The sequence below is a fragment of the Xiphophorus maculatus genome, chromosome 12 (genome assembly GCF_002775205.1).
Source record: "Xiphophorus maculatus strain JP 163 A chromosome 12, X_maculatus-5.0-male, whole genome shotgun sequence".
In the NCBI taxonomy this organism is placed as follows: domain Eukaryota; kingdom Metazoa; phylum Chordata; class Actinopteri; order Cyprinodontiformes; family Poeciliidae; genus Xiphophorus; species Xiphophorus maculatus.
Window position 1 is genome coordinate 15,485,992 of NC_036454.1, and position 17,404 is coordinate 15,503,395.

General features: G+C 38.2%; 1 protein-coding gene across 2 annotated transcripts in view; it reads right to left on the bottom strand.

The window, feature by feature from the left end:
- Window positions 1–17,404, bottom strand: part of LOC102228089 (ras-specific guanine nucleotide-releasing factor 2) — a 62,620-nt gene that overhangs the window by 10,794 nt on the left and 34,422 nt on the right. Inside the window, exons 6-16 of one of the 2 annotated variants that reach the window (XM_023344022.1) lie at window positions 13,848–13,964; window positions 13,640–13,719; window positions 11,581–11,774; window positions 11,356–11,465; window positions 11,159–11,277; window positions 8,566–8,726; window positions 8,416–8,482; window positions 7,875–8,011; window positions 7,374–7,456; window positions 5,579–5,782; window positions 34–515 (exon numbers count right to left, since the gene is read on the bottom strand). In XM_023344022.1, the coding sequence (XP_023199790.1) occupies window positions 34–515; window positions 5,579–5,782; window positions 7,374–7,456; window positions 7,875–8,011; window positions 8,416–8,482; window positions 8,566–8,726; window positions 11,159–11,277; window positions 11,356–11,465; window positions 11,581–11,774; window positions 13,640–13,719; window positions 13,848–13,964 (1,754 nt within the window). Of the gene's footprint in view, window positions 1–33; window positions 516–5,578; window positions 5,828–7,373; window positions 7,457–7,874; window positions 8,012–8,415; window positions 8,483–8,565; window positions 8,727–11,158; window positions 11,278–11,355; window positions 11,466–11,580; window positions 11,775–13,639; window positions 13,720–13,847; window positions 13,965–17,404 lie in introns of both variants that reach the window. The other variant, XM_005794947.2, reaches the window with a different exon arrangement.

Sequence of the window (17,404 nt, forward strand, 5' to 3'; positions counted from 1 at the left end):
GGTAAGTTTGTGTTGAGGGAAACTTCAACATACTTCTCCGAATGCTGCGCCTCAGTTTTCCACAGAAAGGATCGATCCGCGGAGCCTCCTCCCCATCGGCTGCTGGGATGGGACTCTGGTCAGGCGAGGAGGGAGTCAGAGGATCCTGTGACGGCTTGCAGTTGTTTGGAGGAGGCGAGGTGGAAGAGGAAGGTGGAGAGGTAGCAGTCGGGGTTGGGGTTTGAGGCGTCGGAGTTTGAGGGGTCTGGGCAGAAGTGGGGCTACTGGCAGCCGACTGGGAGCTGCTGTGGTTGAAGTTTGAGTTGGACAGAGGAGACGTCAGGTCGAGGCCTCCCACCCTGGCAGTGATGGGGGAGTGAAGAGAAAGTTTTCGGATCCGGACAGGGGAAGAGGTGCGGGACTGGATGGATAACGGAGGAGGAGACGAGAACTTGCGGCAGAGACGAGGAGATCTATCGTTCGTGTTGTCAGTGCCTCTGTTGTTTTGGTTTGTGGCAAAAAACAACTCCAAGGACCTGGAGAGAGGAGAAAAACAATATGTTAGCAAAATAATAAGATATTAAAAAAGCAATAAAGAAAGAGTTCACGGGGAAAAAAGAGAAAACAGACATAATTGCAGCAGTGTGGAAGATTGTTCTCTCATTATAAAACTTTTTTCTTTTAGAACATTTTTTATAACAAACAAGGAAAGTTGTATTTGGCATATTTCCTTAAAGTGAAGATTTTACAGATAACTGGGAGGGCATGAGGTTTCCTGTTATTAGATTTCTTCAGAGTGATTTGTATTGAGAGAGCGGATAAAGGATGTTAGAGCAGTGACAGATTCTTTATTGTTGTACCTCTGTATCCCAGCACACTGAACTGAAAAAATAAAAATCTTTTCCAGGTTACCCTGGTGACTGCCAGCTTTAATTCCCCCAATGTTTAAATTCACACCTTTTTAAAACATCAGAAATATTATCGCTTTGTATAGCCAGGGAGATTACTCAGCTTCAATAAATGCGGTAAAAGGTAGACAAGTGAAGATGAACTTAATACTGTCCTATTAATGTCGAGCCCACAGACAGTTATCATCAGTTTATGCAGTTTATCCCTGAGAGGTTTTATAGCAGCTGTCAAGATGGTTTGGTTTTTACGGTCCGACACTCTTCACGATCAATTTTCACTCTCGTTAGAGTTTGTGTCGTGCAGTTTATTTTCACAAAGATGTAATAGGTTTGAAAGAGTGCAGACTGGTTCACATTTACACTCGTAAGAACACACACATTATAATGTTTCTTTAAAATAGTCAGCATGTTATATCACATTTATATGTGTAAATATCCACATATGTAAATATCCACATATACTTATACAAACTTAATCTCAAACTGTAAACTGGAGAAAGACCCAGCGTTTTTAATTTATTGGGGAATTATTACAATGTTAGGAAGTAATAGTGATCAGACTCACCTAAGGAACACTTAAACTAAGTCTGTGCAATTAAATTAGATTAGAATAGAACTGAAATATCCTTTATTGTCCCACAGTGGGGAAACATTTAGCAAAAGGACATGACTTACTCTACCTCTATAACATTTTATGAAATTGGAGGAGAAAGAGAATCAGTTTGGACATTGTGCTTTGCAACATCTCTCCAGATCCTATAGACTAGAGTTTTCTCTCATGTAGTTTTCTCTCAGGCTTGCCACTTATGTTTTAGAGGATTTATGTATGGGGACTAAGCTGGCCCCAGAAGGCATTGATTTTGTGTTTGATTAACCATTTCTGTGTTGATTTAGCTATATTTCTAAGTTGGTATGGAAGTGAATTGGAAGAGATAGAGACCTGGAGTGGCCTAGTCAAAATCTGGACTTATTATCCAACTCAGATGCTATATTGTGACTTTAAACAGGCCCCTTCTGCTTAAAAATTCTCCAGTGTCCGCTGTCAGTGAACAGTAATGTAATAGTCTTCTTGACTTTTTTTTAAATAAAAAAATTAACTTTTGCTTTATGAAACTGTTTAATATTAATTTGATCAAATATTAACCAGCTATATTGTCACCTTATGAACATTTAATTTTTCTACTACTGTATTATCAAGTAATTTGTTAATGGATGTTGGATGACAATAATGTGAAAAGTCTAAGAATTATCATTCTGGTGCTTAGTATGTAATTTCTAGTTAAGTACTAATTAGAAATTACATATATTATGTAAATGTAAATGCAACTGTGAGCAATAATAGCAGAGAGTAACTGTAGTTTATGTTTACTTACCAACACAATAAAAACAATACTAAATGTTTATGTAAAACTATTCTAGATCAGAAAATATGGATATCTTCTAATATTTAAGGTAAGGATAAAATTACAGTCAATCCATGACCTGTGTTTTCTACAGATAGAAGTAAAAATCTTCCTTAAGTCTGAGAGCCACCACAGGTTTGGTGTTTGATTCTGTGTCATGAAAGCTGTTGTCAAATGGAAAATAAAACATTTGATTATTGCAGTTCAGGGAGTCGAGTCAAAATTGGTTTATGGGTAGAGTTATCATGCAAAGGCAAACACAGGCATCTTCTGTTTGTATGGGTCTCTCTTACCAATTCAAAACAGAGAACAAGATGCATCTTAAAAGGAAATGAAAAGCTGGAGAGGGGAAGATGCATGAAGAACATGAAGAAGTAATGATAAGCTGAAGAACAACAAGCAGATTAAGAGAATGCAAACTTAAGGTGATTAATATCTTACTAATTTTCTTTATGGGTATAAAAATTTGTAGGAAAGAAAACATCTAAAGAAAGCAATATTCCACTGAGAAAAGATGCTTTTGGATTAATGCAGCCTTTACACATTAAAATATATTCGGATTTCCCTTCATTTCTTTATTGATGATTCATTATAATGTCAGAGGCAGATGGAGAGTTACAATCCCAGTAAATCATTTGGATACATTCTCAGTCAGGATTAGCAAAAGCTAGAGCCATGCATTAGTTCAGTATCAGACCATGACCAGAAGAGAGAAGAAGCAGACAGGAGAAAGTGCAGCGGAGTCAACAGAGAAAAGACCAAGTTACTTGGACTGATCCATGGCTATCTTCTTGATCTTCAGACTGTAGTCAGGACAGATGGATGAGATGGACAGACGGTCAAATGAGTGGCTCTGCACCCTGGGATATGTGGGGACAAAAGAGATGGATAACAAAAAATGATTTAATGTCAGGTTGGAATGGTTGAATTGAGACAGAAATCCAAGCGATGGAAGATGGTCAGAGGGATGATGTTGGAAGAGTGATGAATGAGTCTCTCTTGGAGAAAAGTTGTGCCTGAGGAAGGAGCAGACACTGTGAGTCAGAGAACAGCAGGGCACAGGAAATATTCAGACTCCTAAGATGATCTGTGGCCACATGGGAGGAAACCCAACCTCAAAAAGGCACATCATTTTAATTTGTAAATATTTATATACAGTATGTGCATATTCTATACATATTTATGTGTGGAGATATTTCATCTCAGTCCCTGTAGGAATGAGATGTGAGAAAGAAATCTCTCCCCTTGTAAGAAAGAGCTGGAAGCAGTTTCCGATTTCAACCCATGAAAGCAGTTTAACTGTACTGGGCAAAGACGCCCCAATTTATTTTCTGGAGAATCTGTTTCAGTTAAAACCAGATACTACATTCTTCAAAGTGAAACTTTTCTTACTTTCTGACATCAAATAAACATTTTTTGGTCATGGTCAGTTAGGATTTAGAGAGACTCTTTTAACCTTCTTGCATTTCTTTTCCTAAATCTACTAGAATTATTATGCCTTTAAAGAACTAGTGAAGGTCAAGCTGATGATGCTGTGGCTTCATCAGCTCCAGTAGGTGACAACTGGACTCACAAGTTGGCAGACTATGACACTCCCAGCATAGAAGATATTTAAGGAACTGCCTTGGCTTTCAATCAATCTGACGCAAAAGGAAACATCATCTAAAAACAAAATTGCTCTGAATTCCCTACAAATATGGCGTTACACACAGACACCAACAATACTGTTTATCTTCTCTGTATTCAAAAATTGGAGACTCCAAAAACAAAAGAAGACAAAACTAATGAACCAAAGAGATTATTTAGATTTTCATGGAAAGAAAATGTCTTGGAAGGACTTTCTAATTTAAATAATGTTTAACTTAATTAAATGCTGCTAGTGGGCTGGGTGCAAGGTTCACCTACCGCAGAAAATCAAATTACCCCAAAAATGGAGCGATAATTTGATTTTAATTTGATTTGAGTACTTGATTATTTAAAATACTTGACAGCTAAATCATAAAGTTAAAAAAGCTCAAAACGGGAACTTCGCTGTCATCTTATGTTTGTTTCAAAAGGGAGAATTATGTATTTTCCTGGAACATAGTCAAAGTTTTATACCACAATAAAGTTACTATGTTACCTTCAGTTGTAACATAGTAACTTTACCGTCAGTTGTAACAATTGAAAAGAGGTTTGACTGTGCATCTTAGCCATATCTGATGCCTGAAATTGGCCTCTGTCTCTTTAAGAAGCTCCTAACCTTTCCAACATCATCACAGTAATGCTTCTTCATGATGCTGTTTAAATCAGTTCTTATTAGTATTGGACTGAGAAGTAGTCTGTATGATGAACTCAGCAGACTTGCAGCTCCATCAGGTGTTTGCTAACACCTGCCACGAGGGAATAACATTATAGCAAGATAAAAAGCTCAGTAAAGTCGATTTTGCACAGTACCCACCCCTCCATCTTTTAAAATTGCCCTGTTTTACATTCACATGTATTGCATTTCACACAATGCAACATTGACTTTACTTCTAGTGTAAGTGATTAACTTAAAATATAAATTAGTAGTTATATTTAATTGTTCTTATGGGTAAGTCAGATTTGACTGAGCTCGATTTGATCGCTTCACCTTTATAAAACACAACACATTGAATGGTGCATCTCTACTACTTATCTGCTTAAAGCAAATCCTACAATAACCATCCCTACCTCCATGTGACTAGCTTACCAGAAAATTGTTAAAATAATAAAGATACAGTTTAGGCAAAACATGCTTTCTGTACAGCTTTAATTTAATTTCTTTGGAAAAGCATGTATTAAATCTTAAAATCTAGAAAAACTGCCAACATGCAACTATCTTTCCTGTCTGCCTCTAATGCTCAAGTGCTTCCTTCTTGTTCTCATCCAGTGAAGGCAGCCACAAGTCATGGTGAGTTAAGTAACTATGTCCTTTGGCATAAAAAAACACAAACTTTTCCAGTCAAAACCCAGAGCTGAGCAGAAATGTGGATGGAGCATAAACACCCTGCTCTGATGCAGCCAGAGATATAATGAGATTTAGATTGAACATCATGTGACACGTGATTTTTATGTTGATGCCAAACAAAATTTGTTGAGGCATCTGTCCTGCTGGCCCTTCAGATACAAACATTGCTTGTTCAAGCTGGTTGGCTTAATCTTGTCATGTGTAAAGTCAAAACCTGATTCTTACATTTTAAAGAAAAATAATGCAATCCCTGCAGCAAATGTGTGTTGTATGACCAAAGGCATGACTGCATAATTTGTATGTGTAAATTGTAAGACCTGATGGGTATGGAGGAAAAGGGCTTCTTGTAGATGTCAGCCAGTTTGTCCATGACCACGGATGCCGTGGTGAAGATCCTGTACGTGTGCAGGAAGGTGTTCAGGAAGTCTATAGAGAGGAAGCGCAGGTCGGTCAGCCGCTCCAGCAGCCGCTCCACACTCGCGTAACGGATCTGGGGGACCTTGCAGGAGTTGAGCGTCTTGCTGAAGCAAATGTCAATATCATCTTTATGGAGGCGCACATCGGATCTGATGGATACACACACACACGCGCACACGCCGACACAAACACAAAACAGCATGTGGGTGACTGCAGGGCAGCTCAGCAAGAAAAATTTATTAAATGCCACTGAGCAAAAATAAGGTTAAGCCAATAAAGAGAGAAATAAAAATGAAAACTATAAATTAAAAGAAACAAACATAATACATAAAACTTTGACTTAAAACAATTACTTTTTCACAGGAACATGGATCTAGTATCAAAATGGTCACAAAAGCTTTAGATGTAAAAGCATCTTAATAATTGTGAACATGATTGTTACATGCTCTTTTAAGTGTCCATATTTTCATACAAATCAGTGAAGACGACACATTTGTCTTATCTTACTGAGGTTTTCATTTCCATAACTATGCATGGGCTGCTGTGAGATTCTCATGTTATTATATCCCTGAATAAAATGACAGTGGTTGCATAAATTTGACATATTATCATAAACATTTAAAAGAAGAAAATTTAAGATGATGCAGCTGTTTTTGTTTTAGTCCCTTCTCTAAGGTTTGGTGCTTTTGTTATAAATTTTTTGAGGGGAGAAGAAAAGAGAGTCTTCTGCAAAGGGATGTTTTGTACTCGCTTTGATTTGAAGTAATTTTGTTATTATTTGTCCTCAGTGCACTTTAGCTACATTTGGATACGGGGCTGCAATAAATGGTTTCAACCAGCAGGAGGTCAAATTTAAAACCACAAAGCAGGTTTATTGCACAAAATGCCTCCTTTATTGCTCTTCAAGGAGTAACTCTTTCTTTCTTATTTTCTTTCCTTTATTTTCTTGAAGAGTTTAGCGTTTGTTTATGAAAATTGCGCATGAAGGCTGAATGTTAAATCAGTCAGGCTGACAGCATGGGTTTCGGCAGTTGCTAAACAGACACGGATGCTCACAACTTTCAAAATAGCATTAACTTAATAATGGACTCATTTAGACTCATTTTACATTCCTACTAATTGACCCGTGAGAAAAAAGTGTAATGGAAAAAAAAGCTGTGCTAAGCAACGGGTGGCAGAGTGAGGATCAGAGTATGCATCAGAAAGTAAAATCTAAGATAAAACTCTTAGATAGTCTTGCACTTCTCACTAAAATATCCAAGCTTTACTAAAGGTATAGCCCAATGGAGATTCTGAAGCAGCCTGACATTTTACTTTTTAATACATAGATCTAGCTCAGAGGTCATCAACTTCAGTACTTGAGTTCAAATACCCTGCAACCTTTGGAGGCACCTGTGCTCTAACACACTTGAATCAAATAAATTGTTAATGATCAGGCTTTTGCAAAAAAGCAGAGGTCAATGAGCCTTTTGATCCAGGTGATTTTCAACAAGAATGAATGCAAAAGTTGCAGGACATTGGCGCTCAAGAGCTGGAGTTGCAGATATCGCAAACTGGCCCATGCCTATTTAAAATCCAAACTTGTGTCAATTTTGAAACTAATTTCTCTCCATAGCACTTCACTTTGGACATGCAGCTTGCTCTAGGTGCACAGCATGAAGATATGTGTGCTTTTCTTCACACAAACATACTTACTTGATCATATGAGGCACAGTGACTTTAGAGTTTTCCTCAAACACACTAGTCATCAAGCCATTACAGCGGATATTATCGATGCACTGTAAATATACAGAGTACAACAATTAACCAAAGACAAAATATTTTCTAAAGATTATACAGAAAACTGGTGGAGAGAGCAATAGAAAACATCCCAATGTAGTTCGACCGGGTTTTATTGTTTTCTCATGCTTCCTGCTTTAAATTATTACAAAGGTAGGATTAATAAGAATATTTCAAGACAAGAACGCAATTTATAAACCCATCATTGTATTCTATGTGACAAGAATTACTCTAGTGTGACATGCTTGTATGCTGTTATCTTGTTTGTGAAACACAGAGGCAGCGAGCCCAGGGGAACGGCACTGCACTCTGTTTACTCATCACTAAGCCCCCTCAACGCCCAGCGGAGACATGCTCTTGCTGTTTGGAGGTGTTCTTGTTATTATGTGTTTGTATGGATCTGTGTTGGTGTATTACCTGGCTAATATCACTGGTCCATGCAGCCTTCTCCTGCCGCGACGGTGCCAGCAGCACCACAGTAAAGGAAGGTGAGTCTGATGGCTCCACCACCAACTTAAAGTCCAGCTGACCAAACACCTGACCAGCCGTTTTAGCTGCAACGCAGAGGAAAACAATCAGTGTTTTAAACTACAACACACACCTAGATGCATATATTCCTAAATATTTATAAGGAAAACAGCACTGAAGGTTAATTAGGCAAACCTTCTGCTGTGCATTGCTGAGGATTAACGGTAAAATGGAGCATGAGTATCCACATGTATGACTCATTCTTTGTATTTATGTGTACCAATCCTAGATGCAAAATTAATTTTCACATAAAGGAGTTACAGTTCTATAATGTCAAAAGATCAAACCATGGTATTTAAAGGGTCAACGTCTGATATTTAAAGGAAATTAATTATTGTTTGACATCTAATTAACCTTCAGAAGAGATGAAGTCTGAATAACCCGATACGTAGGAGGTATTCAAGCAAAGAAAAGGAAACACTGTTCTTACATTCGTCATCAGTAGCATCTGGTTCCTCTATGAGCGTGCAGTCAATAAGGGACAAAACTCCACCTTGCTGTTAGAGGAAGAAAAAAACATTCTAGATTCTTTTTTCCTACTCGTGTATTGTTGCAGAACACAGTGTAACAGTGATGTCACCTTCAGGAGGTGCAGTTTTCCACCAGAGCTGCGAGTGCAGACTAGAAAGTGTTTTGTGAAGAGAAAACACTGCCGTTCTCCCTCTTTCTTCAGGGAGAGGGAGCCGAGTCGGACCTTGCTGAGTTTCCCTCGCTCCACGGACGGCAGCTGGATCAGAGAGCCTGTGGAGCAGAAGCGGCATAGGGTTACATTTCTCATCATTAAACTGACTGAAGAGAAGAAACACACATTTAACTTGTTTACCCAGGTTTCCTACATATTATTCATGTTGGGTTTTTCTCAACTGATTTGATCTATTTATGTGATTAGAATTAAAATTCCTGCGATTGTTAGTTGAGCCTCCACAACATTTGCCTTTAAAGAACTAGTGAAGTAGCAGCTTCTCATTCTTCCAACAAACTTGCAAATGCTTTTAGACATGCACCAATTGCTTCCACACAATTCTCTGCTGCTTTATGACAGTGTTATGTACTTATGTCATGTCAGTCAAAATGAACAATAGCTATGAATGAATGCTAATTAGTCATTCCCTATAAAACTCATTGCATACATATGTCATTACATATAAATTTTATTTAAACAGTTGTCAGAATCTGCCAACTTTTTCTTTATCATTCCTTCCTTCTGAAAACTGAACAATTTCTCTCAGGAGAAACTCAGTTTTCACTAATAATATTGTTTACAGTTGTGCACAGTTTAGTCCAACAGTTGTTTCTTGTGTTTGTTGTAAATAAGTTTATGCTTTTCTTTTGCACAAAGCTGTGAACAAATGAGAACCGTGAATCATATGTGTTTAGTGTCGTGTACTTATTTACTTCACTAAATACATTAACTTGTAACTTCTAAATGTAGATTTCAAATAGCTGTGCAAAAACTATAAAGTGCTGTCTTTATAGTTTGACTTTCATTGACATGAATACTTGCTTTTGATGAATGAACTATCCATTTTAGGTTTGGTAGTTTGTTCTAATTGTTTTGAAAAATGTACAAGATGTTGTGCAAATGTCAACAGAGATGTAAGATATGCACAAAGTGAGAGAAAAACAGTAAAATAAAAGTTAACTGGACTAAACTTAATTTCGGGGGAGCATGTTTTTATTATAGTGAGTAAAAATTGACAAATAGATAAATGGATGAGCAGATGCATTGCTGAACAAATGGATAAGACATGGACGGACGGACGGATGATATATTTCTTTACATACTAAAACCAAAAACCAAATTCCACACTTTTCTAGATTGAGTAGAAACCATCTTTACTAAATGCCTTTGAGTGTTTAGAGAATTGTTTTGACGGATTAAAAACACGATCCAAATTAGAAAAAACAAGCCACTTCTGATGAGTCAGCTGCAGAGGGAAAAACTCAACCTGATTTCCTAGGACAGTTTAGCATGTCTTTAAAGACTTGTCGATCTCTCCCAGCCAACAGACTTAACAATAAAACCACTGACAGGTAAATTACATTGACTATTTGGTTACAACACGTTGTTCTGCTGGGAAATCTTGGTTCCTGGCATCAATCACCAATTTCAAGGCAGCACCACTCCCAGATGACATCGCCCCTCTTAACAAGACTGTGTGTTTCACCACACGGTAGAGACAGCTCAACAAGCATAAGATCCTAATCTGTAGGATCAACTGGAAAACCTAATCATCAAAAGGAAAATCCTGCAACCCACAGTCACCTGCTGCTATTTTCCAAGAGCCAAACACCACAGGATGCCCACAAAGGTTCTCTATAAATGCCACAAAGGGCTGCGGCTGTTTTTCACAGCACAACATCAGACAAGGAGTTTCATTACCACTGCTAAATGAGAAAATCTTATCTAATTTTACCAATTTGATTAAATTTGATAAGTTATGTTGTTATGAAACAGTAGGAAGCTGTTATTAGGTTTATACACTTTGAATTAGAGCATCCAGGATGAACACCAGAGTCCATACTAAATTAATGTAACTCAATAACTCCTCAACATATTTAGTTTTGAAAGATTGTGTTTTTATAACTACTTGTTGCTTAAGGTGTGCAGTGCCATGTAAGGTATGTGGAGTAATAAAGGTAATTGAGTGGTTTTACTTTGTTAAACCAGGCAGAGCCTATGGTGAAATCATGCATGTGTTTAGTTGCATACAGATGTGGGGCAACAGACCCAGGAGGGAAAACCGAACATCAAAATCCAGATTTCGACAGAATCGCATCATCTGCAAATGGAAAGATGAGAACCTGAGGCTCCTAAAGTATATAGTGACACTAGCAATAGTGGGGCAATCAGCAATACCAATCAGTTACTGAAGCATCTGCCAGTCAAAATAGTGAATGGTCAGTTATATGCACAAGACATCATCCCAATGTCTTGATTAGGTTTTAAAAAATCACTTTTTGTGTCTGTAGGAGATCCTCTAGCTGCAGCTGACAGCTGTCCAGCATGTGAGGCGTACAGACGTTAAACTACTGGGACAAGAGCCCAATACAAACAGCTGTTAACAAGCAATTTGAATGAAACAACATAAATCACAGTAAACAAGGCGTTTTCTGTAGCATGTAAGACACAAACTGCTAAAGAGTATTACTGCGAACTGACAAAGACTCACCCTGCCTGACGAAGGTCTGGCTGGTGTCCAGCAGGATGTCGCAGCCTTCAACAATCATTCTCTCAATGGCCAGATTCTTCCGGATGTTTTCTGTGTCGCTAACCTCATCGTGCATCACTCTGGACACACAATAAGGAAGTTATTTCAGTTTTTATAATCAGAGTGAATAGAAAAATGTCGAGTATTTCAACACCTACCTAGATAATTCCTCTAATTTGGACTTGGCAAACTCAAGACTCTTACGCTCCACATGCTCATGAGGTGTGTGGGCCAGGAGTTCGTGTAGTGTTATGATGTAACGAGGGATCTTTATGGAGTAAAGAGCATTATGGAAAAGTAAAGTTGAGTGGATATATACATATAATTCAGTCGTGCAAAAGTTTGTTTCCAAGCATCAGAGTGTGGCAGAGTTTATGATCTACCTGGAACATTGGGTATGTGAGAAAAGTCTCAAGCATCCTTCCTTCACAGGCAGCATTGGACTCGTACTGTTTCAGCAGTTTGTCGAAGTCTCTGTTCTGCTTACAGTTGGCTAAAACTTGAAGGCTGTACTGATGGTTACGCACAAACTCCTGGTAGATGTTTAGCATGGGCAGCAGGATGTCAAACAGGTCAGCTGGAGGTAAAAACATGCAATGTAAATGCACATGCAGTCAGTACCTCCAAATTGTGACAAAAAAAAACATATATTTTTTTCCCTCCATTGTTTTTTAGGACAATATCTGTCTCACTGTCAGTAGGATGTTTTCCACAGTTTTATTGGTAATAACGGCAACAATTCATATATTTATAAATATTTATTCAGTTGCACTTTTTCTGTCCAATGACTAGGAGGAACTAGGCAGCTCCTCCACAAGTTGCAAGGATTCATGTTTCACATATTTAGTTTAATTACTGTTAATTTTTTTCAGTGTTTAAAGTTTGTGTGCTCAGTCCGATAAAATATAAAAATATAAACATAAAAGCAAAAGATTTCCAGGCATTATTTTTTATTTAATTCAGCTATAAATGGATAAATTAGACTATGAGTAGAAGAAAATGTCCCCTGGGTATTTTTTCAGTAGGAGCAGCAGAGTCCAAATGTTTTATTAGATACACTGAAATTTTAATTTGCTTACTAGAGTACATGCAGTACATCATTTATGAAGCTTAACGATGCACTGAGAAATTGTCTGGTGATTAGAAATTCATACTTTTCACCTTAATCAGCCCAAACCAATGACTGGAGAGTTGAAAACTCCAAAAATAATATTTTTCTCCTGAATGGTGAGCATGCTGGACTGAGCACTCCCTGGTCAAGCTAACAAAGTTGGACAGTTTCACAAACCATTTAATTTTCTAAGGGTTTCATTTAGGCTGCATGATAGTGAGAAAGAGCAACACTTTCAGCAGATAACAGGAAGACTAAATGTATTAAAGCAAAGTTGCTTTTTTCTATACTTTGAGCTTTCAATCAATGTCTACCATGGAAAATATTACATTTTATGTTACTAACCTTTTGCAAATCTAAAGGTTATGGTACACATATGCATTTTCTAGAATATAGAGATTGCTTTAGTAATGCTAGCCACACAAGATGGTAATTGCTTTTATAGTTTGCTAAAGATTGTTTATGATTAAAATCTCTTACCATTTTCTTTTTGTTTTAAAATAACTGTGAAACCTCTCTCAAACATAGGGTGTGACATCACATTTTTCCTGAAATAAATAAATAAATAACACTTGCTCACAAAAATGAGCTTTTTACTAAATTGAAACAGAAATGGGCTAAAATCAGTATTAGCAGATCAAAGCTGTTCAAAAGAGATCAGACATTCAGCCCCTCCAATTCTTAATAAAGTCTATTTAATAAATATAGTAACCACAGTCTGCAACATGTTTTCCCTTCTTAAAATGTATTCATGACCTGAGAAGGAAAAAAAGAAATAGATGAAACATAAAAACTGCACAGTTCTTTTTGGTGATAAAAGGACTGGCTGCATAATGAGGGGATCTCAAACATGTTTTCTACAGCAGTAATTGATATGAAAGATGTCGGTGATAAAATGTCTACATCTAGATTCTGCTTGAAAAGAAGAGTCACATCAGGTCGGCAAGTTTAATCAGCGCTTTCCTCTATGTTATAATTTGTCACCAGTAATTTGCTGCCACATCTGTCAGCCGCCTGTCTCCAGGGTGATGCTTATCTGCTCAGGGGGGGAGGGGGGGGGGGGGGGGGGGGGGGGGGGTTAGGGGTTGAGAAGCTTCTGGTCTGGATAGTTATTGTCTGTGAAGACAATGAGTCTGCTCAGTGCAGACTGAGATAGGAACGCCGGGGTTTTTGTGGATAGGACTAAGTGACATTAATAGTGACGTCTGGTGTGAATAGGAAATATTGAAGCGGAGAATCGCTAAAAAGCCGACCTTCATGCCTTCAGCGAGCGTGGTTATGGATTGTGTTTGTGTGCTCTGCTCTGTGTGTGAAGGCGAGTGACAGCTCACCCAGCACCAGAGTTGGCCAGTTGGCGATCCTCGCTTTCAAGCCTTGATGGAAAATCTCATGGAGGAACATAATGGTCTCACTGGGAGCATATTGAAAACACATTAATAGTGTCGACTTTAGGGAGATTTATGGAAAAGCAGAGAAGAGTTTTTGGTTTTATTTTTTTAAAAGTAATAAAAAGACACATTCAAACATACAGCAACACACCTGTTGAGGAAGATGCTGCTCACATCATCATGGCTGATGGGAGGTTTCTTTGAACTGGCGGCCATTCTCAGAGGTCTGAGGAAACAGTTGACCAGGATGTAGAGCTGGTGGACATACCTGTCATACACACACGCATACACACACACACACATAGGTAAAAAAATTATGAAAGGTTGGTTGTTCTACAAGATATCCTAATATAGGGGTACCCATACTGCAAATAAAGAGTGGCATGCAATGTGCATCCTGTGGGAAAGGGCTTTCAGATGTGGTAATGCGCACACACTTCCAAATTGTGCAAACAGACTGGGACTGAAGTAGGTCCCAGTTTGACATTAGCCACCATAGCCTGCCATAACAAATTTTGCTATTACATTTTGCATTCTCTGCTGAAATGAACTGTCCACAGTGGAGCTGGAAAACATTTTAAATATCCAAAATAAAATACAATAAAAAGAATAATTAAAATGGAAATAAACACCAACAGACAACAGAAATCATAAATAAAATGGATTATGATGTATATGTAAACAAAATAACCCTTCAAAAATATATCAGAATGAAAATTACGAAGCTCATTTAAATTTATCATGTGATGAATTGCTTAATGCATCACAGTTAAGGAGAAGAAAGGGTTATGTGGTTTAAGATCTGATTTTACAATTGTGCCGTGCAAACTGATTCAGGGTTCAGAGTCTTGCTGTAATCAGTGAAAAACTGATTTTTGCTTTTGTGTCCTTCTTACTGCAAATGCTAAGATATGCACCCTGTGCTATATGTTCAGGCAACTCCTGTCATCTGGATCATTTCATCCTGTTGATAATTTGATTAATTTTAATGGTGCCTTCCTTCAAAGCGAGCCTAAAACAGATGGTGAACGCACAGAAACCACACATGTTTCCAAAGAACCTTTGCAGATTGTCAATAAAAATCATAGCGCAAATGTAACACCCATGTGTAGGCCTGTCACGATAGCAAATTTTGCTGAACGATTAATTGTCTCAAAAATTATTGCAATAAACGATAATATTGTTTGAAGACCTTTTTACACTGAAAATGATGTAGTAATCCATGCGATTTCTTGCCAAAGTTAGATACACTTTATTTTCAAAAGAACACTAAACACTGGAACTGGTAAACAAAATAAACAAAACAACCAAAAACAAAAATAATATGGATTCTCAGTCTCATTAATAAAAAATGTACTGGAAAAAAAACTAAACATAAAGCCAAAGTGTAAATAAATACTGCATTCAACCAAAAGACTGCAGATTATGAAGTGTGTATATTATGTTGCCCTTCAGTAATAATTAGATTTAAATAGAGAAGATGGGCACATCGACTACCTGATGCAATAATTCACACTACATGATTTTTTGCTCCTATTTTTCCCCTTACAACAATCTTAGATGTTGGTCTTTCTAAGATTGTGTGGTGTGTTACGGTAGATCATCATTGCCGCTCTGATCTAAATCAGGGATTTTTCTCCACTGGGATCTTAACGCAGCCTGTTGAATGTGACAGGTAGCCAATCAGAAAGCGCGGATTCTCCTCTGTGTTTTCTGAGGGGAAATTACGGAGGGGAATCCCAAACAGCTGACACTGCGCAACCCGAAATCCAGCAGGACATTGGAGATGATATGAGGAAACAACATTAATGTTTATTCAACATGCAAAGAATATAGAAATGACAAGGGGAGGAGTTGGAGCGAAACCGGTAACTTTTCAGCTGTTCTTCGTTAACGTGAAGTAAATAGGTTCTGATGATTTTCATTCAGTCAGGACTTTACGCTGACACTAGCCACATGCATTGCAGGTAGATTGTAGTAAAGCATTGATTAATACCTGGTTTTAAAATTAGTTCACTGAACTTGTAGCCATTATTTTGTGCCCATTGTTGGACACCACACGGCAGGACCGAACCCGATCGAACCGTTATACCTAGGATTTCTGTCGGCTAATGTGTGATCTGTCAGGTTTTGAAAATGGGCCGACAATCGGCCGACAGCTCTCAGATCGTGTCGTGTGCGCTGGGCTTTACACTAAGGAAATGAGGAAGGGAGGAGTCAAGAGATATAGCCGGCATTAGGAGAGCAAGCTTAGTAGTATAAAAGTTGAATGGTGAAAATAGCACAAAGTATGCAGGAGAAGAAGCGAGGCGAAATTTACGGAGCAACCAGGAAAGTGGAACTCAATAGTGTGAATGAATGCCTACAGCATTCACACTAATAAAAATGTGTAGGGGGGTAAAGTGGAGGGACCAATGGTTCCCTGGCCCAACCTGTTCTGGCGAAGCTGCGCAGGTCACTTCCAGTTCAGACTTGTGGGAATAATGTATTTAGTGCCCACAGATTATTTATTTTCATAGCGCATGCTCACTGTGAGCTATTAGTACCCCAGCAACAGTTGCCATGCTGCTGACAATGATGTCATCAGCCTGATTTCAAATGATGTCAGTGCCAGGAGGCCCTTCTAAGGATGCCTCTGTGATGTCATAGTCCATGACATCACCAACTGATCAGTTGAGTCTCCGGTCAGTCAACACAAAATTCATTTGGAGACTTTAGCTGACGGAATAAAGATGAGCAACGAAAGCGACGTTTATGTGAGACCCAAGGTCTCCTTTTGGAGCAAACTCAGAAAGACGTGTTCTAACAAAGTTCATCCTGGACAAACCACCCCAGACTATAGGAAGAAGAAATTTCTCAGCGAGCTTCTTTGGAAAATAATAGAGAAAGTGGCAGACGGCCCCACCATCCATCTCGTCAGAGAAATCTTTGTAGAACAGCACAAAAAACTTTTGGCCTTACTGGTGAGGAAAACAGGTGAAATAAACGTGGACGTACTTTCAGATGTAGCAGAAGAACTGAGCGAACGAATTTTTCAAAGCATTGCGAGGGACGCGTTCCACTATGCTTCAGGTCTTAATTTAATTGCACTACTAGACTACCCAGAAGGACATGCATTTATTGTAAGAAAATTCAAACGCCACTTGGAGGATCCGGTTCCTAAAAAGAAAATGTTTACGACTACAAAAAAGAAGATCAGGAGGACATTTTTTCCCAATGAAGATTTGTACAGTGATGAAAATTGCCTGAGTGAGTCTTACACTCAGGCAGATATGGATCCAGAGCAGTTTTTAAAGGACGCAAATGAAATGGGATTTAAACGGGGAACCGAAGCTCAAAGAAAAAATATGGTGGAAAGAATATTTTGGAGACTAATTTATATATCAAGTTACAGATCAAGTTATGGCGCTTATAAAATGAAGGACACCGACCCCGTCCACAAGAAGCTTGGTCCAAAACTGTGGGAAGCGGTAAAAGATATAGATTTTATATTTTTTGAGGACATGGAGACAAAACTCGGCCAGGATATCTTTCAACTTCTGAGCGGAAATGATGATGTAGTACAAGAGTTATTATTTAAAATGATAAAAAGCGAAAACCCGCTGGTCATTTATAAACTAACCGAATGTTTCCGAAGAACCCTGGCACGTCCAAGAAAAATTCATTTTAAGAAAAGTTATATTAGAAAGGCGTGGAAGTGGTTTGAAC